The sequence below is a fragment of the Protobothrops mucrosquamatus genome, unplaced genomic scaffold (assembly GCF_001527695.2).
Source record: "Protobothrops mucrosquamatus isolate PMUCROS unplaced genomic scaffold, P.Mucros_1.0 scaffold_202, whole genome shotgun sequence".
NCBI classification, from domain to species: Eukaryota; Metazoa; Chordata; class Lepidosauria; order Squamata; family Viperidae; genus Protobothrops; species Protobothrops mucrosquamatus.
This window is the reverse complement of record NW_015386278.1, coordinates 71,816-87,297: the sequence shown is the minus strand read 5'-3', so window position 1 is coordinate 87,297 and position 15,482 is coordinate 71,816. Positions and strand designations below refer to the sequence as shown.

The following is a 15,482-nucleotide window of genomic DNA, read 5'->3' as shown; positions in this document are numbered from 1 at the left end:
AATAAATAAATAAATATTGATTTTCTTCCTGCTCAGTTAATGTATTTCTTGAAGGAGTTTGAAGAAAGAAACATCGCAATATTAGTATAAAATATTGACTTCGTTAAAATGGAAATTTTGATATACTAAGCTAGTTTTAATCATATGCAAATATTGATGCAGAAAATACAGATCAGGGGAGCATCCCAAGAAGGGTAGCCTTCAAAAACATTGCTGATAAATTGATTATAAGGGAATTGATCTAAGGGAAAAAGATTCATGCAAAATCAGTAAATTTTGGTGAAGAGGAATGGAAAAGACAAGAACTTTATTTTTTTTTTCACTAAACCAGAGAGATCCCCAAATTCTTCAGCTCATCAACCCCTTTATGACGTCTCAAATTGTTCATTGACCTTCAAACATTTATTATATGAAAATAATTTAATACAGGTAGTCCTCGACTTATGACTATAATTGAGCCCACATTTCTTGTTGCTAAGTGAGACCTTTGTCAGAAGGTTGCAAAAGGGGTTCACGTGATATGGGGACACTGCAACATTCATAAATATGAACCAGTTGCCAAGCATCCAAATCTTGGTCACATGACCATGAGGACGCTAAAATGGTCATAAGTGTGAAAAATGGTCATAAGTCACTTTTTTCAATGATGCTGTAACTTTGAACGGTCACTAAATGAAATGTTGTAAGTTGAGGACTACCTGTATTATTTTAACTAATGGTACTATGAATAACAACTACACAGAATCCTATTGACCCTTGTGGTTTGATATTGACCACTTTGGAGAACAAGGCACTAAACTTCACCACAACAGCTGGCACAATCTTGCAGAGCTTGTATGGCCAAACCTGGTTGAAACTTGGATAAAAATGATTATAAAAACCCTAGAGCTACAGGAAAGATCAGGAAGTCAATCCTCCCAAAAAAGGCTATAGTGAACTGAACTATTGTCAAGAAAATCTCATGGATGTTATCTGTGTAGCCACTGGAAATCAAATTCAACTTATGGAAGGTATTACTTATATCATTAGCTATAATAATAATAATAAAAAACCATCCTGTTTGGTATTCATCATCTATAAGTTTCAGCGATTTTTTTCTCAGTGGCCAGCAGCATGATGTATTCCTGAAAATGAATATCTCGCCGAACAAATATTGTATTGATCAGTTGAAAAAAAAACCCAAATGAAATGAAATCATATTGTAAAACCATAATTGAAGATTGAAGATAAATCTCTCTTACATTATTGTAGTAATGCCCTTACTCAAAATGAATTGCAAGCACTCGTCGAATATTGTATAAGGTAAAATTAGCAGGATCTTGATCAATTCTCCTCCCCCCACCCACCCACCCCACCCCCAAAAGAGGATAGCTTAGAAAGCAAATTAAAAAATGACAATCCAGTAGAGGTACATAAATCTATTTTTGGCATGACAGGGTGCATAAAGAAAATTATTATTTCCCTCTCCCTATGTTAGAGTTTAAGTTTACCAGTCCAGCCTAAATGCTGGAAGATTAAAGTCTGATAAAAGGAAGTACTTTACACAGTGTATAGTTAAAATTCTGGAAATTGTTGCCAGGAGATGCTGTGATAAGAAATGTGTATGAATTTTTAAAGGGTAATAAATACAGTATATATGGCTTGCAGTACAAGCATGAGTAAACCCCAGGAATCTTAACAATAACAAACCTTGAATGATGGCCAGTAGGATAACAATGACAAAGAAGAAAAACGTGATATCAAAAACAATTCGATATATTTCATAAGGGTCTCCTGCAGGGTCTTCAATTTCATCTCCAATACCTCCACCTGCTCGTACCCCGACATACATATGGAACAGGTAACACTAAAAAGTAGAATTTAGCACAGTTTATGAAAAATAATCAAGCCACCTTGAATTAAAAGACATTTTAAAGGCCATTATTTTTATATCATATATTAGAAGTTGGGACAAATCTCACAACATTTAAAATATAATGCAGAAATGCTAAGATTAAAATTCAGTATCATTACCTTACACTACATGCATTTATTTCAATGCAGCTTGCATATGAAAAATTCAAGTGGTTCTGCTAAATTTTGAAATACTGCAACAGAGAACATTCTATTGTGTATTTTCTATAGTAAATCCAAACTGCTTTCTTGCTACCTTTTGCTATGTGATATTTTAATAGCCTGCTTTTAATTGAGAAAGTATATTGTATTTACATTTGTTTTTAATTAATTTTTTTCCCTGGAAAAACAGATGAGGGCAGTTTTGGTTTTCTTATATATTTCTGGTCTTGAGAATATTATCAATTACCAGCTGAGTCTGAGGGGACATTCCTGTGCATGTATGCCCACACAAACTTTTGTGTACCAAACATACAGTATATGTGCAGTTCCCAGTCTTCTACGGCCTCACTATACTTTGTTTTCCTCAGCACAGGGGTAACTTCCCACCCTATCCCACTCACATAGCTATGTATACATCTTATATACATATCTGGAAAAAAAAATTGTAAGATAACTAAAAATTTATTGAAGAAATAATAAAATGAAACCTAAAAATTTAAGCTATTGGTGAACTATGCACCACTCAAAGGAGATTTAAGGTGTTCTGATATCAAGGTATATTATATTTAACTCTTTGACCCTCACTTGGTTGCCACTGGGTTGTTCGAAGGAAAGCACCTACTCTAATGGTATGTGGAAGTGACCCTGAGGAATGAGGGAAAGAGATGCTGCCTAGGGAACGATCAGATAAAAGAGGGAGGAGTCCACATCTGCTTAATGGACCAAGAAAGAAACTTAAAAAGGATCTGCCCGAATAAATCAGCCTGTTAAAAATGTCAGCGGGAGATCTGTGTTTTCAGACTTGCAAGATTCTGTTAATATAGCCTTACAATAAAGTAGAATTAGTCCATATGGTTGTGTTTATTGTTTGGTTTACCTAGGAGAGCTGAAATATCCCAAAGGATGTCCCCAGGAGGCACAGTGCATGCTAAGGGCCATAGGAAAAATCAGGAACAAACAGGTTTTCAGCGAATGAGCTTCAAGAAAGCATTAAGTTTAGATAATTCAAAAAGTTACTTGTATAATGTGGCCTAGTACTGTAGATAATATAAACATATATTAGACTCTGATTAATTGGAATATTGTAGCACCAAGGATTATAATTCCAATCTGTAGCTTGTATTGGAGGATTTCCTGTAGCTTTCTTGCTAGCGACACTGATCTTCACACTCATATCCACACATAGTTGCTCCGGTACTTACAGTCATCATATCGTCACATTTCATGTCTGGCTCATCCTCATCTTCACTCTTGTTATAAAATTTCCGGAAGAAATTAAATGCAACAACCGTGTACAGATATACCACCACAGCCAAGAGTCCAACCGTCAACACGAGCTACAATATATGCAGTGCAAAATAAATGATGAATGGATATGTAGAGAAGGAACAACAATTAAACAGTTAACTCCTTCCCTACAATGTAAAAGATACTGAATTCCTTTAACTACGAGGCAGAAGTATTTTGACTATTAGGTCACTCAAATGATATTAATCCAACCGAGATTTGAGTTTACACTGCTGCATTGAACTGCTTAACCCAATCTAGGTACTTTTACGCTTTTCCAACTGCTTGTTTGTCTTTCAAATCTTCTTATACCGTGGACCACCGTTCCATTGTATTTCTCTATGCAACAACCATATTTACGCTTTCATAATATCTACCCGAAAAGGGAAAACCAGAGGCAACTAAACTATTGATTCAAAAGATCACAAGCTGTCCATAAAACTTTAGCATTTACGTGCTCCAGGGCTAAGGGAGTAGATACTTCCAGAAAACTAGGAACACATATGCAAATGACATATAAAACATTGCAAAATATTTTTCATTAAATATGTGTGTGTGTGTGTGGGGGGGAAATCCATAGAGCTGATTGTCAATTTCAGGTTACTCCTGCTAAATCACAGCTTGCTTGAAGCATACATTTGCAAAGCACTTGAAAAGCTTGATTTGTAACACCCAGGAGCATGAGCAAAGCACCTGTCTACAGCTGCTTCCGAAGTTGCTCCAAGCTGTTGCCCTGTGATTATGCAGCAACTCTTTTGAATGCTTTGTACAAATAATCTAAATAAATGATATTTTGGTACTTATATTAAGCAGAACAGAGAGTTCTGTTGTTTCACAACGTCGGGAATGCTTATTACTGTGCCAACCCAGAAACCTAGCTTATATAGCAAAGAAGTATCTCAGTAGCTCTCCTGTGGAAAAGAATGGCTCTTATGTAGAGCTTTGGTTCACCAGGTTTAATAATCTAGCCACGTAGCGATGCATGGAACAATTGGCCTTCCTCTTCAACCTTCAAATGCTGAACAGTATAGAGAGAAGCTATAGCCGTGCTTGACTGAACACGTTTATACGCTTTGTCAATTGGATTTGTGAGATTTTAAGAAGGAAAAGAAGGAACACACAGCTTTAGGGTGCTACCCTGGCCTTTGCCTCAGTGGTCACATTATGAAGAGGAGATGTTTTCTAAGTAGAAAGGGCAAATAGATTTTTCTGAACAAACGAGACTAGGTAGATTCTTACCTGAATTAAAGTTGATTCGTGAATAATGCAAAATGATATAAAATGGATTAGTATAAAAATATAGTTATTTGTGAGGGCTCTACCTGTCTGATCACCTGTGGTGAGGATCGTATCGTTGTTTTGATCAACTTGTATGTACTCTCCTGGATTAACTAGTTGATTTTGCATGTAGGAATTTCCACATATCGGATGTTTCAGGAGTATAACTCTGGTTGTTTAGTGGAAAAGCAGATAATTCAGCACTGACCTCTACTACAGCATTATTCAGTTGCCAGGCTTTGCATATTTTAACCACAAAATGGAATGATAGGCTAATTTCATTAAAGGATCAAAACACCACTGCACTTCTAACTAGAGCTGTCAAATGAAAGCATCTTTATGGGGCTTTCTTCTCTCTCCAATATGGAATACAAAATCATAAAATGGGACGTGGGGATTTAGACAATTCTATTCCTTGCTCTGTGCAAAATCCAAATTAAAGCATCCCCAGCAGATGTCTAAACACATACAATGAAGGAGAGCTTATCATCTTCTTGCGTAATTATTTCAATCTGAATGTCTTCCTGCAACTTGAAATTATTAGTTCCATTTTCTGCACAATAGGTATTCTCTTTCAAAGGTTAAACATCCCTAACTTTTTCAGTTTCTCTCCATAATGCATGCATCCTGATCATCTTTGTCACCCTGTTCCAGTTTCTCTGAATTCTCCTTTATGAACAAAATACTTAAGGGGAGGGGTGGGGTTTAAATGAAATTAGAATAAATGCTATTATCAAGCCAGATAGCCCTCATTCTACACCAGGGAATTTGATTTCATATGAAACTTTATATTTATTACATTTTATTTCTATTTTTAGTCTTTTTAATTATCCCACCAATAATTTGTCACTCACATTTTTTCAACTTTCTCTCTGCATCCTGCATTCACAGAGTTGAAAGGGGCCATTTAGACTAGGGTCCCTAACTCCCAGGCAACAGATCAGGACCTGTTAGGAACTGGGCCTCACAGCTGGAGGTGTGTGGTGGACGAGCGAGCAAAATTGAAACTGTCCTCCCCCAGTCCGTGGAAAAACTGTCTTCCACAAAACGGTCCTTGGTCCCAAAAAGGTTGGGGATCACTGTTTAAACCATACAGTCCAATCCTTTTCTTAGTATAGGTAAGAATTAAAAGTAAAGCAATCCAAGCAAAACTGCGGTGACTTGTAAAGGTCATTTTTCTTCGGGTAAAACGGTACATCAAGGTGACGGTTTGACGAAAAAGATAAAGTTAAAAGAAAAGGTTGCAAGTCAACATTAGAAATAAACGTAAGTGGAGGAAAAACGTCGTCGTAGTGTGACGACAGTATAAGGTTCCAGAAGAAACTTTTATGAAAATGGTTCAATTCATTCGTATATTTCATTTTTGTTTACTATGTGAAGTATTTCAGCTATCTCTGTTAATTTTCATTCTATTACTTGCAGACCATTTCTCCACCCCATCTAGAATGTTTTCAAATTTATTGCTATCTACTATGGTACTGGATATCCCACCCAATTTTGTATCATCTTCAAATTTAATAAGAATTCCCTCCATCTCATCATTCAATGAGCCATTACATTTTGAATACAGGAACCAGGACTGATTCTGGTCCCTTTTGGTATACATACAATCCCACACAGGACAATGTAAGGAGGAACCACTGATGAACACTGTGAGTGCAATTCTTGACCCAGATATATATCCAGTTAATATCCTTGCATTCAGAATGTTATGCAATATTATTATTACTATTATTATGGTTGGTTGCACAGTCAGATATTTAGATCGGATATGGCGTTTTTATTCACCTATCAAGTCAGCACCAGATAAAAATAATTGCAGAGTTTTGCTTGAAACATCCAATTGGCTTACACCCATTCATTGCCAAGAGCTTTTACTTGTTAACATTTTGCTTACTTTGTGTAATTGAAATATTGAGCATAACAGCTGAACATATTTGAAATGGGTTATTCTTAACTGGACCAGAAGAATTGATGAGAATGCTACTTCAGACCCTCTCATCAACCAAGCCATCTTGAGCTTCTTTTCAATATGTTCAAAGTCTGCTGTTTATTTTTATTGCCTTATTATTTTTACAAATAACTCACATTTGTATGAACATATCCAACACATATTCCTCCTCCTATTTTCTCCACAATAACCCTGAAAGGTGAGCTGGGTTGAGTGAGTGACTGGTCCCAAGTCATTCTGTTGGCTTTCATTCTTAAGGTGGGACCAGAACTCACAGCCTCCCAATTTCCAGACTGGTGCCTTAACAACTAGACCAAACTAGGGATTTAAGAATTTAGGAATTCACCATTCATCCTCCTGTTCTGCAGTGCCTTTTTTCCCTTCTCTGAACACTCAGAATTTGTTTTATACCTGAAAAAGATAACTAAAAATTTGCTAACAGCCAGGCAAAATTTCTTCTGTGTATTTCTGTGTACCCTTATCCACTGCACCTGCTCCTCTGACTGTCTGGCTTTCTCATCAACTGAAGCATGTCCACTCATGGCACAAGTCCTTTACCTTTTATTTCAACCAGTTTGCATTTACTGAAAATACATTTCAAGTTGTTTTAAGGAAGGAGGGCAACCAACATCCTTGTATTCATTTTTTTTCCTTCTTGAGGCACTTCAAGTAGGAAGGCTTTTTGTTCTTTTCTTGATTTTTAGGGACATCTCCTCAAACATCTCTGTTTAACTCCCAAGACACTTATTATCTTTCCATATTGGCTTGCTGAGAGGCTTGCTTCCTTGAGCCAGGCAGCTTTACATTAAATTCAAAAAGGAATGAGACACCCACTCACTATCAATCAACTTTCAGGTCCATCACTCCTTGCCATCAGTTGCTCTTCAAAACATGATATTTGCAGACCCACAACTCAGCACGTAATCCTTCAGAAGACACTGCTTCTTTATTCACTCTTCTCTTTTCCTGGTTTTTGAACTCTTCAGAGTTAACAGCTCTTTCTGTTCACTCTGATTTTATCCAAGTCATTAAATGTTGAAGATCCAGAACTGAATACTCCACTCAATAACTCACTCTAGGCTGATGAGTGTTAGTCTGATGAACTTTCAATTTGAGCTTCAAGCTATTTATCCTGTTAATTGTCATGCCATGCAGCCTACACTAATCAGAAAGTCATAAAGTCATTTTTCAAATGCTTTGCTGAAATCAAGACACATTATACTTACAATATTCCCACAATATACTAAACAAGTTATTCAATCAAGAAAGTAGGATAAGGATCCTTAACAAGACTTTGTCATGGTAACTATGCTAGCTTCTTGGCAATTAAGAAAGCTCTTGTAAATCTTTCCTGGAGGATCATGCTTAGCAGAATTAATCACCAAGCAGATGTCAGGGCAATACATATTCCCCATCACTACTACGCCATGCTGCTTTGAAAAATCTGCAGTTTAATTCTGTAAAACCTCACTTCTTGGTTTAATAGGAGATACCATTTGAGCAGAAATAAGTGCAGTGTCATCTCATTCCCTTTTTATTGCTTCTTTCATTTGGTATAAATTGTAATTAAGAGCTAATAAATAATTGATATTAGATAAGTATGCTTTATTGCAGCCAAAAGCCAACAGGTTAAAATAATTTATAGGGGCAGGGGCCAGGCACAATTGATTGACTGATTATCTGTCATGAAATTGTTTTTGACTCCTAAAAACCACATAGATTTACTCCAAGATGATCTATTCCTAACCTTTTCTATCATATCTTCCTATACTGCACTCACTGCCTCTGCAACTGTGTCCCTCCCTTTTGTCGTCCTCTTCTCGTTCCTTTTCCAGTATTAGAGCCTTTTCCAGATAACTGGAAAACGTATTACACATACTTTATCTATTTAAACTTGGACCAGTAAACAAGGAACTCATCCTTAAGGCTCAACTAGATAAGTTACAAGGTAGTAAACAAAAGAACCGCAGGTGTTATAAAAGTCCTTAAGTTTTCGTATTTATAAAAAATTTGGGGTAGAAAACGAAGGTGTCTCACAGTGTCCCTTACGGAATCTAACGATAATTCTGATCTTTGAAGGGGCAGTTCCATCATGGCATTTGAATATCTTTTTCAAGAACTTCATGGCTGCTCTACTGAGTGCTAGTCTATGGCATATTTCTTAACTGCTGATTCATTTACTGTTGAAAGTTGGTACTAAAAGGCAGAACCTATCCACTACTTTGATATTTTCATTGTCAATTTAAGGCTGGTTATTCTATCTGTCCTCATTAATATGGTCTTCTTTAAATTTAGTCACAAAGTTTTCACTATGCTCTTTGACTTTTACATTTTTGGCTGTCAAGGTAGTGTCATTAGATAGCGCAGGTTATTGATGCTTCTTCCTCCAATTTAAAACTACACTAATCTTCTTCCAATCCAACTTCCCCTTATATTGGACAACCATTTATCTGAAATGGTATAGGGTTTCCTCCCTAAACAGGAGGTTGGACTAGAAGACCTTCAAGGTCCCTTCCACCTCTGTTATAAATATTCAGCATATAAATAAATATAAATATATAAATATAAATATTCTGTAGATAAATTTCCTATGAGAACAATGAGATATTCTGGGATTCCCATGTTTCTGAGCACATTCCACAGCTTGATATGATTGATACAAAGGCTTTTCTGTAGATGAAGCACTTACTAAATTCTTCTTGGCATCTGTTGGCTTTTTTCAACATTCATTGTGTTCCTTGTGTTTTCTAGAGCCAGTCTGAACATCTGACATCTCTTTTTTCACCTATGGCTCTAATCTGTGTTGGATGATCGTAAGAATTATTTTGCTAGCCTGTGAAATTAAGGATATTGTGCGATAGTTTGCACACTCTATTAAGTCTCCTTTTTAGTATTGAAATATTAGATAGACCTCTTTCAATCAGCTGGCCGGTATGTATTTCTACAAATTTGTTGGCATAGTGACTTGGAAACTTGGCTGATTTATCTTCTGTTGCTTGCCATATTTCAGTAGGTATTCTATCGCTTTCTGTAGCTTTTCACCTAGGTAATAATTGGAGTGCTGCCTGAAATTAATTTTCTAGGACTACAGGTTCTCATAAGTAAGGAATATCTTCTAAGGTATCTTGGATGTCTTCAAGATGTCTCCAAAAGATCCTTAGCTCTTCCTCAGTAGCACCTTGAGTGTAATCTGACCTAAAGAACCCATCATCCAGCATTATATTGTCAACCATTTTATATTTCTATCCATTGGTTTTACTGGTAAAAATACTGGAAAGGATTACCGTTGTTTTCTCCCATACTGTATGAACTGACACCTTTGCTATTGTCATTAAAATGATCATCTTTCTGCTGCATCTTTCTGTGGCCCAATGTAGGTGGCAGCTGGGATGACCGACCTACTTTTGGTGACCCTGCTGAAAATCAATACTCTTGTCATACTCTCCAACATTCTTCATTCACACCTCCCAGAATATCTCCCCCCTTTATAATGAGGCAGCACAGTAGGACTTGGGGTGGGGCAAGTACAATTGAATACAGAATAAAATAAAGTGCAGAATTTAAAAACCCACTAATATAAGTTCTGTGTTTTTTTTAAAAAAGAATAATTGAGTATCTATATAAATAAAAATGTAAATGTTCGTTTGTTCAAAATCTTAAATCTCCGAAAGTTCTTCACCGATTGCTTTGAAATTTTGACACAACGTTGCATTCGAATACGCACGTGTTTCTATATACCTATATTATATAGATGTCACACCTGTGACAGGTAAAAACATGCTTTTTTTGAAAAACAGCGCCATCTGTTGGACGTAAAAAGATACCCACAAGCATTGTGAAATTAAACATATTACAAACGTGTGCTTTCTCTTTTTTTTCTTTTCCACTTAACCAGACTGAGCCACAGCAACGCGTGGCCAGGTACAGCTAGTAATAACTAAAAAAAGGATATACTACAAATGATATAGTAGATAAATTCCAACGTTCACTTTTTCCTAATGTGCTACCAGCAGCCCTTACCTTTGTGCTTTCTTTTCTTTTTATCCTGCCTGAACCTTTTAACTCGGTAACTTCAAGTTTTAAACCTACCTAAAACTGATATTTCAAAACAGTCTGGAAATATTTTGCATATTTTCATTTTGTTAACTGCTCACTGAAAAAGAAGAAATGAGCACACTCAAACTTGGGATGTTCAAACCTTAGTCCAGGCACAAAAGAACTGAAGGTAGAGGCCTTTTCTGGCTCTGTGGAGTTGATATAATCAGAAACAGCCATTACATACCAATTGGCTAAAGAAATACAATCACAACTGAGCCCCAAATTTCTGTTGCTAAGCAAGACAGTTGTTAAGTGAATTTTGCCCCATTTTATGACCTCTCTTCTCACAGTTGTTAAGTGAATCACTGCAGCTATTAAATGAGTAGCAGTATTGTTAAGTATATTTGGCTTCCCCATTGACTTTGCTTGTCAGAAGGTCACAAAAGGAGATCACATGACCTTGGGACACTGCAACCATCATAAATATGAGTCAGTTGCCAAGAGTTGAATTTTGAGCACGTGACCACGAGGATGCTGCAGTGATCGTAAGTGTGAAAACGGTCATGAATCACTTTTTTCAGTGTTGTTGTAACTTCGAACAGTCACTAAATGAACTATTTTAAGTCGAGGACAACCTGTATTGAAATGGTTCAGTACTTAAGAACTATTGAGAGATAATAAATTGCAGTAGAAATAGATTTAAGTGCTGTTGCTTCGACAAAGCATACTGTATGGAATGGGCAGAAAAGTATATAAAATTAATAATTTGTACTCCTTCAAGGAGACAGAAAAATACATTTTTTTAACAGATTAGGATTCTTGGGTTAAATAATTAAAGGTACAGTCTGCCGAACCACATTTCATTTGATATGAAAGTTTCCTTTTTGAAACACAGTCATAGAAATACGATTGAAGCAACAAAAAGAGTGGGATCTCAGTTGTGGAAGTTAATTTTGAATGTTCAAATTACTGTAGTGTTTGCTCTGTCTTGATTTTAGCAAAATTTATGACAACATGATTCTCCATCTAGAAGAGAACTCTAAAAACTTCAGAAGAAATTACAATGCAGCCATTTCTAAATCATATAAATATGTGAAATTTTGAGAATAGTTTTTATATAATGCATAGAAAATTTTTAATTCAGCTAATTATGTAATCAAAAAGTGTAACTATTTTATATTTACTTATGGTAAATATTTTTGTTGTTACTAATATTATTATTATAATGAAAAAATGCCTCTTTTCCAAAGTTAAGATATATAGCACATGAAACTTTGTGAAAAAAATCTATTACTATTACCGTATTTTGAACTGGTAAAAATAACATTCTGCACATTGAAACATAGTATGAGCAAGCTAGTCTTCATTATGCTACTTTTTTGTAATTCATTTTTTAAAAAGTAGAATTCAGAATTTTGATTTTTCCCATTTGCTTTTTTTTATAATATAACAGAGATATAGATTCATAAGTAGCTAGTGATTTATTAATATTCCTCATTCATTTTATCACTCTGTATGTTTAAATTATAGCATAATTTTTCATCACAGTTTAACCATTTTGAAAAAGCATTCTTTCTGGTCTTAGTCACAGCCAATTAAATGATATTTCAATTTTAGTAACAATTGTACAATAAGACATGAAATTATATTATCAGTAACTAACCTGTTTGCCATTGTGAGTTACAGATGACAGAATGGTACGTAAAGTCTTAAAACCCATAGCTATATCGAGCAAATGAGCAGCGAAGAAGAAGTTGTTGTAGTGGCCAAGAATGGACATGGTTGTATACCAAGCTAAGTACAAGAAAGACTAAAGAAAATGTTAAATGTCAGAGAACCACTGCTATTTTTCTCATTGCATTATACTCTTTCTTATTATTACATTTCATTTAGAAAATACTATTGTGTTAAGTAATAAAATGCCTACAAAGGGGCTTATATACCTCAATAACAAAAAAATTGAATCCTCCTAGATTATATTAATACTAATATTAGGCTTGGCAACTGTTACATAAATGATTAACCAACGACACAAGACTATTGTGGAAGAGACAAGTGTGCATTACATTCTTCTTAAGATATGCATATGATATAGAGTGCTTTGTGCAAATAGAAATAACTACATGAGCTAGTCCTCTTTTCTCAGGATAGGATCTAGCCATAAGCCAAACAATATGGAGGAGCCTTGATGCTTATGGACATGTCTTCTGTCTATATCCTTGCCATATTCCTTCACCTCTCATGGCTTTTGTTTTTGCAGTCTTCATTAATACATCAAGGTAAATGGAAAGAAGAATGTGAAAATTCATATAACTGCTATTCCTAAGTTTGACTTGATAGTTTAAAAAGTATACAAGGCTGCTTGTTAAGACTACAGGGTATTTCAGGCAAGAAAACTATGCAGAAGCACATCTTAGTTAAATCATTATATAATGTCACAGAATATGAAATACAACCAATTTATCACATACACAATAATAAACAATTTTGCAAAACTGAAATAGGTTGGATATTAGAACAAATCAGTAGCTTGCTCATATTAGATTATTTATGATTAATTATTGCTATTATTATCAATACACAATCATCCTTTTAATTCTGGCTTTGTTGCCATAGTGAAAATAGAACTTCTATCCTCATCTAAAAAAAAACATTTCCATAACTGATATATTTAATTAATTATATTTCTCCTCCTATTTAATTGATTTCATATATTTTCTTCATTTCCCTCAAAAATTGAATAGAATTTATAAGGATGATATCTATCATTTGGATATTTATGCTTGTAGGCTTAAATTCATATTAAAGCTGTGCATATTGTAAGAGAGAATGCATGAGTACGAGGCTTGTTTCCTTTAAGAAGAATAATGAAGCAAAGGATTTTTTTTAAAAAAAAAATTAAAGTACTGTTAACTTACATTATCAGTGAAAACTACACCAAGTTTCCAGATTTGATATTTTGCATCAATAGAACTTAACCTAGTAATATACAAAATAACTTGAAATTAATTAAGGTATTTATTCATTAACAAATTAAAATATAAGCTTTTTTTCCATTTGTTAGGCTTTCTTCTTGATAGTATGTCCACTGAAATGTTTCAGAATTTTGTGGAGGTTTAGTAGATATATTTTTGAAACAAACATTTCAGCAATAAAAATGACTTTTAGATGAATGATAACATTATGTTTGAACAATGTAACATATATACTAACAGAAGTTTCAGCTCTCCAAGATCTGGTCCTTTATGTAGTCAGGGAGACATCATTCAATATAATAGGAAAGTATCAGCGGACTTAAGAGAATCGTCAGAATTTGAGTAATACAAAATCTTCAATAAACAATCTCAGAGGAGAAATTTCTAAAACAAGTCAATGAAGTTCATATTCTGAGGAGAATTGGAATGCTTATGGAAAGGAGAAAAATAGAAAACTGAGGAGGAGGGGAAATGGCATGTGTTTTCCTGACAGGAACACAGAGAAGCTATTGTCTGCAGTGCAATTTGGGCCTAATGATCTATTCTCTTATACCTCCTCCAAATTAAAACTGTATGTCAAAGTAATGAAGCTAAAAGAAGAAATCAGGTATCTTATGTGCCAGTTACATGCTATTATTTAAGTTGATTGATCTCTTTAGCTTACTTACAATATTATAAATGGTAGGCATAAGTACTTCAGCTCCAGTGTATATTTATAAAGCCTTAGTAAGGCCACATCTGGAATAATGCATCCAGTTTTGGTCACCACATTACAAAAAAGATGTTGAGACTTTGGAAAAAGTGCAAAGAAGAGAAACTACGATTATTAAAGGCCTGGAGACTAAAACATATGAAAAACGGTTGCAGGATTTGGGAATGGGCAGTCTAGAGAAAAAGGACTAGGGGGGGACATGATAGCAGTATTCCAATATCTGAGAGGCTGCCACAAGGAAAAGGGGGTCAATTTATTTTCCAAAGCACAAGAAGGCAAGACAAGAAACAATGGATGGAAACTAATCAATGAAAGAAGCAACCTGGAATTAAGGAGGAACTTCCTAACAGTAAGGACAATTAACCAGTAGAACAGCTTGCCTGTTCATCACTCAAGGTTTTTAAGAAGAGATTGGACAGCCAATTGTCTAAAATGATATAGGGACTTCTATTCTATTCTATTCTATTCTATTCTATTCTATTCTATTCTATTCTATTCTATTCTACAACTACAACAAAATCTGTGTTCCCATTCACATGTGATGATTTTGTAATAACATTGTAATGAATCAGGCCAGCTCTCTGCTTTCAAGGTAATATTACACTCCCATCTAGACTATATCTCCCTAATCTTTCTCAAAGCAATTTTGGTCAAAAGAAATTGGATAAAAATAATTAGTCACTCATGTATAGTGATATGCTCGCAAGTGACAATCCATGTTTAAACTCCATTATATTGTGCAATCTGTGAGTGATTATAACTTATTGTGTTATACTACAAACTCAAAACAAAGATGCCCAATAATCTAGCATTTAATTGCTAGATTATTGGGAAACGGCATTGGTCACGGAAACGGCATTGGTCACGTTGGTAAATGATCTCTGGAGGGCCCGGGACAGAGGCCACTCCTCTGTCCTTGTTCTTTTGGACCTCTCAGCGGCTTTTGATACCGTGGACCACGGTATCATGCTGCGACGGTTGGGTGGATTGGGAGTGGGAGGCACTGTTATGCGGTGGTTCTCCTCCTTCCTCACCGACCGTACGCAGTCTGTATTGGCAGGGGGACAGAGGTCGACCCCAAGGCCCCTAACTTGTGGGGTCCCACAAGGGTCGGTCCTCTCTCCCCTTTTGTTCAATATTTATGTGAAGCCGCTGGGAGAGATCATTCGTGGCTTTGGGGTGGATT

At 35.4% G+C, this 15,482-nt stretch overlaps 1 protein-coding gene across 1 annotated transcript in view; it reads right to left on the bottom strand.

Moving 5' to 3' along the window:
- Positions 1-15,482, bottom strand: part of LOC107296421 (ryanodine receptor 3) — an 89,238-nt gene that overhangs the window by 3,549 nt on the left and 70,207 nt on the right. The window contains exons 36-39 of the mRNA XM_015825770.1: positions 13,528-13,588; positions 12,273-12,419; positions 3,258-3,392; positions 1,690-1,846 (exon numbers count right to left, since the gene is read on the bottom strand). Of these exons, the coding sequence (XP_015681256.1) occupies positions 1,690-1,846; positions 3,258-3,392; positions 12,273-12,419; positions 13,528-13,588 (500 nt within the window). The remainder of the gene's footprint in view (positions 1-1,689; positions 1,847-3,257; positions 3,393-12,272; positions 12,420-13,527; positions 13,589-15,482) is intronic.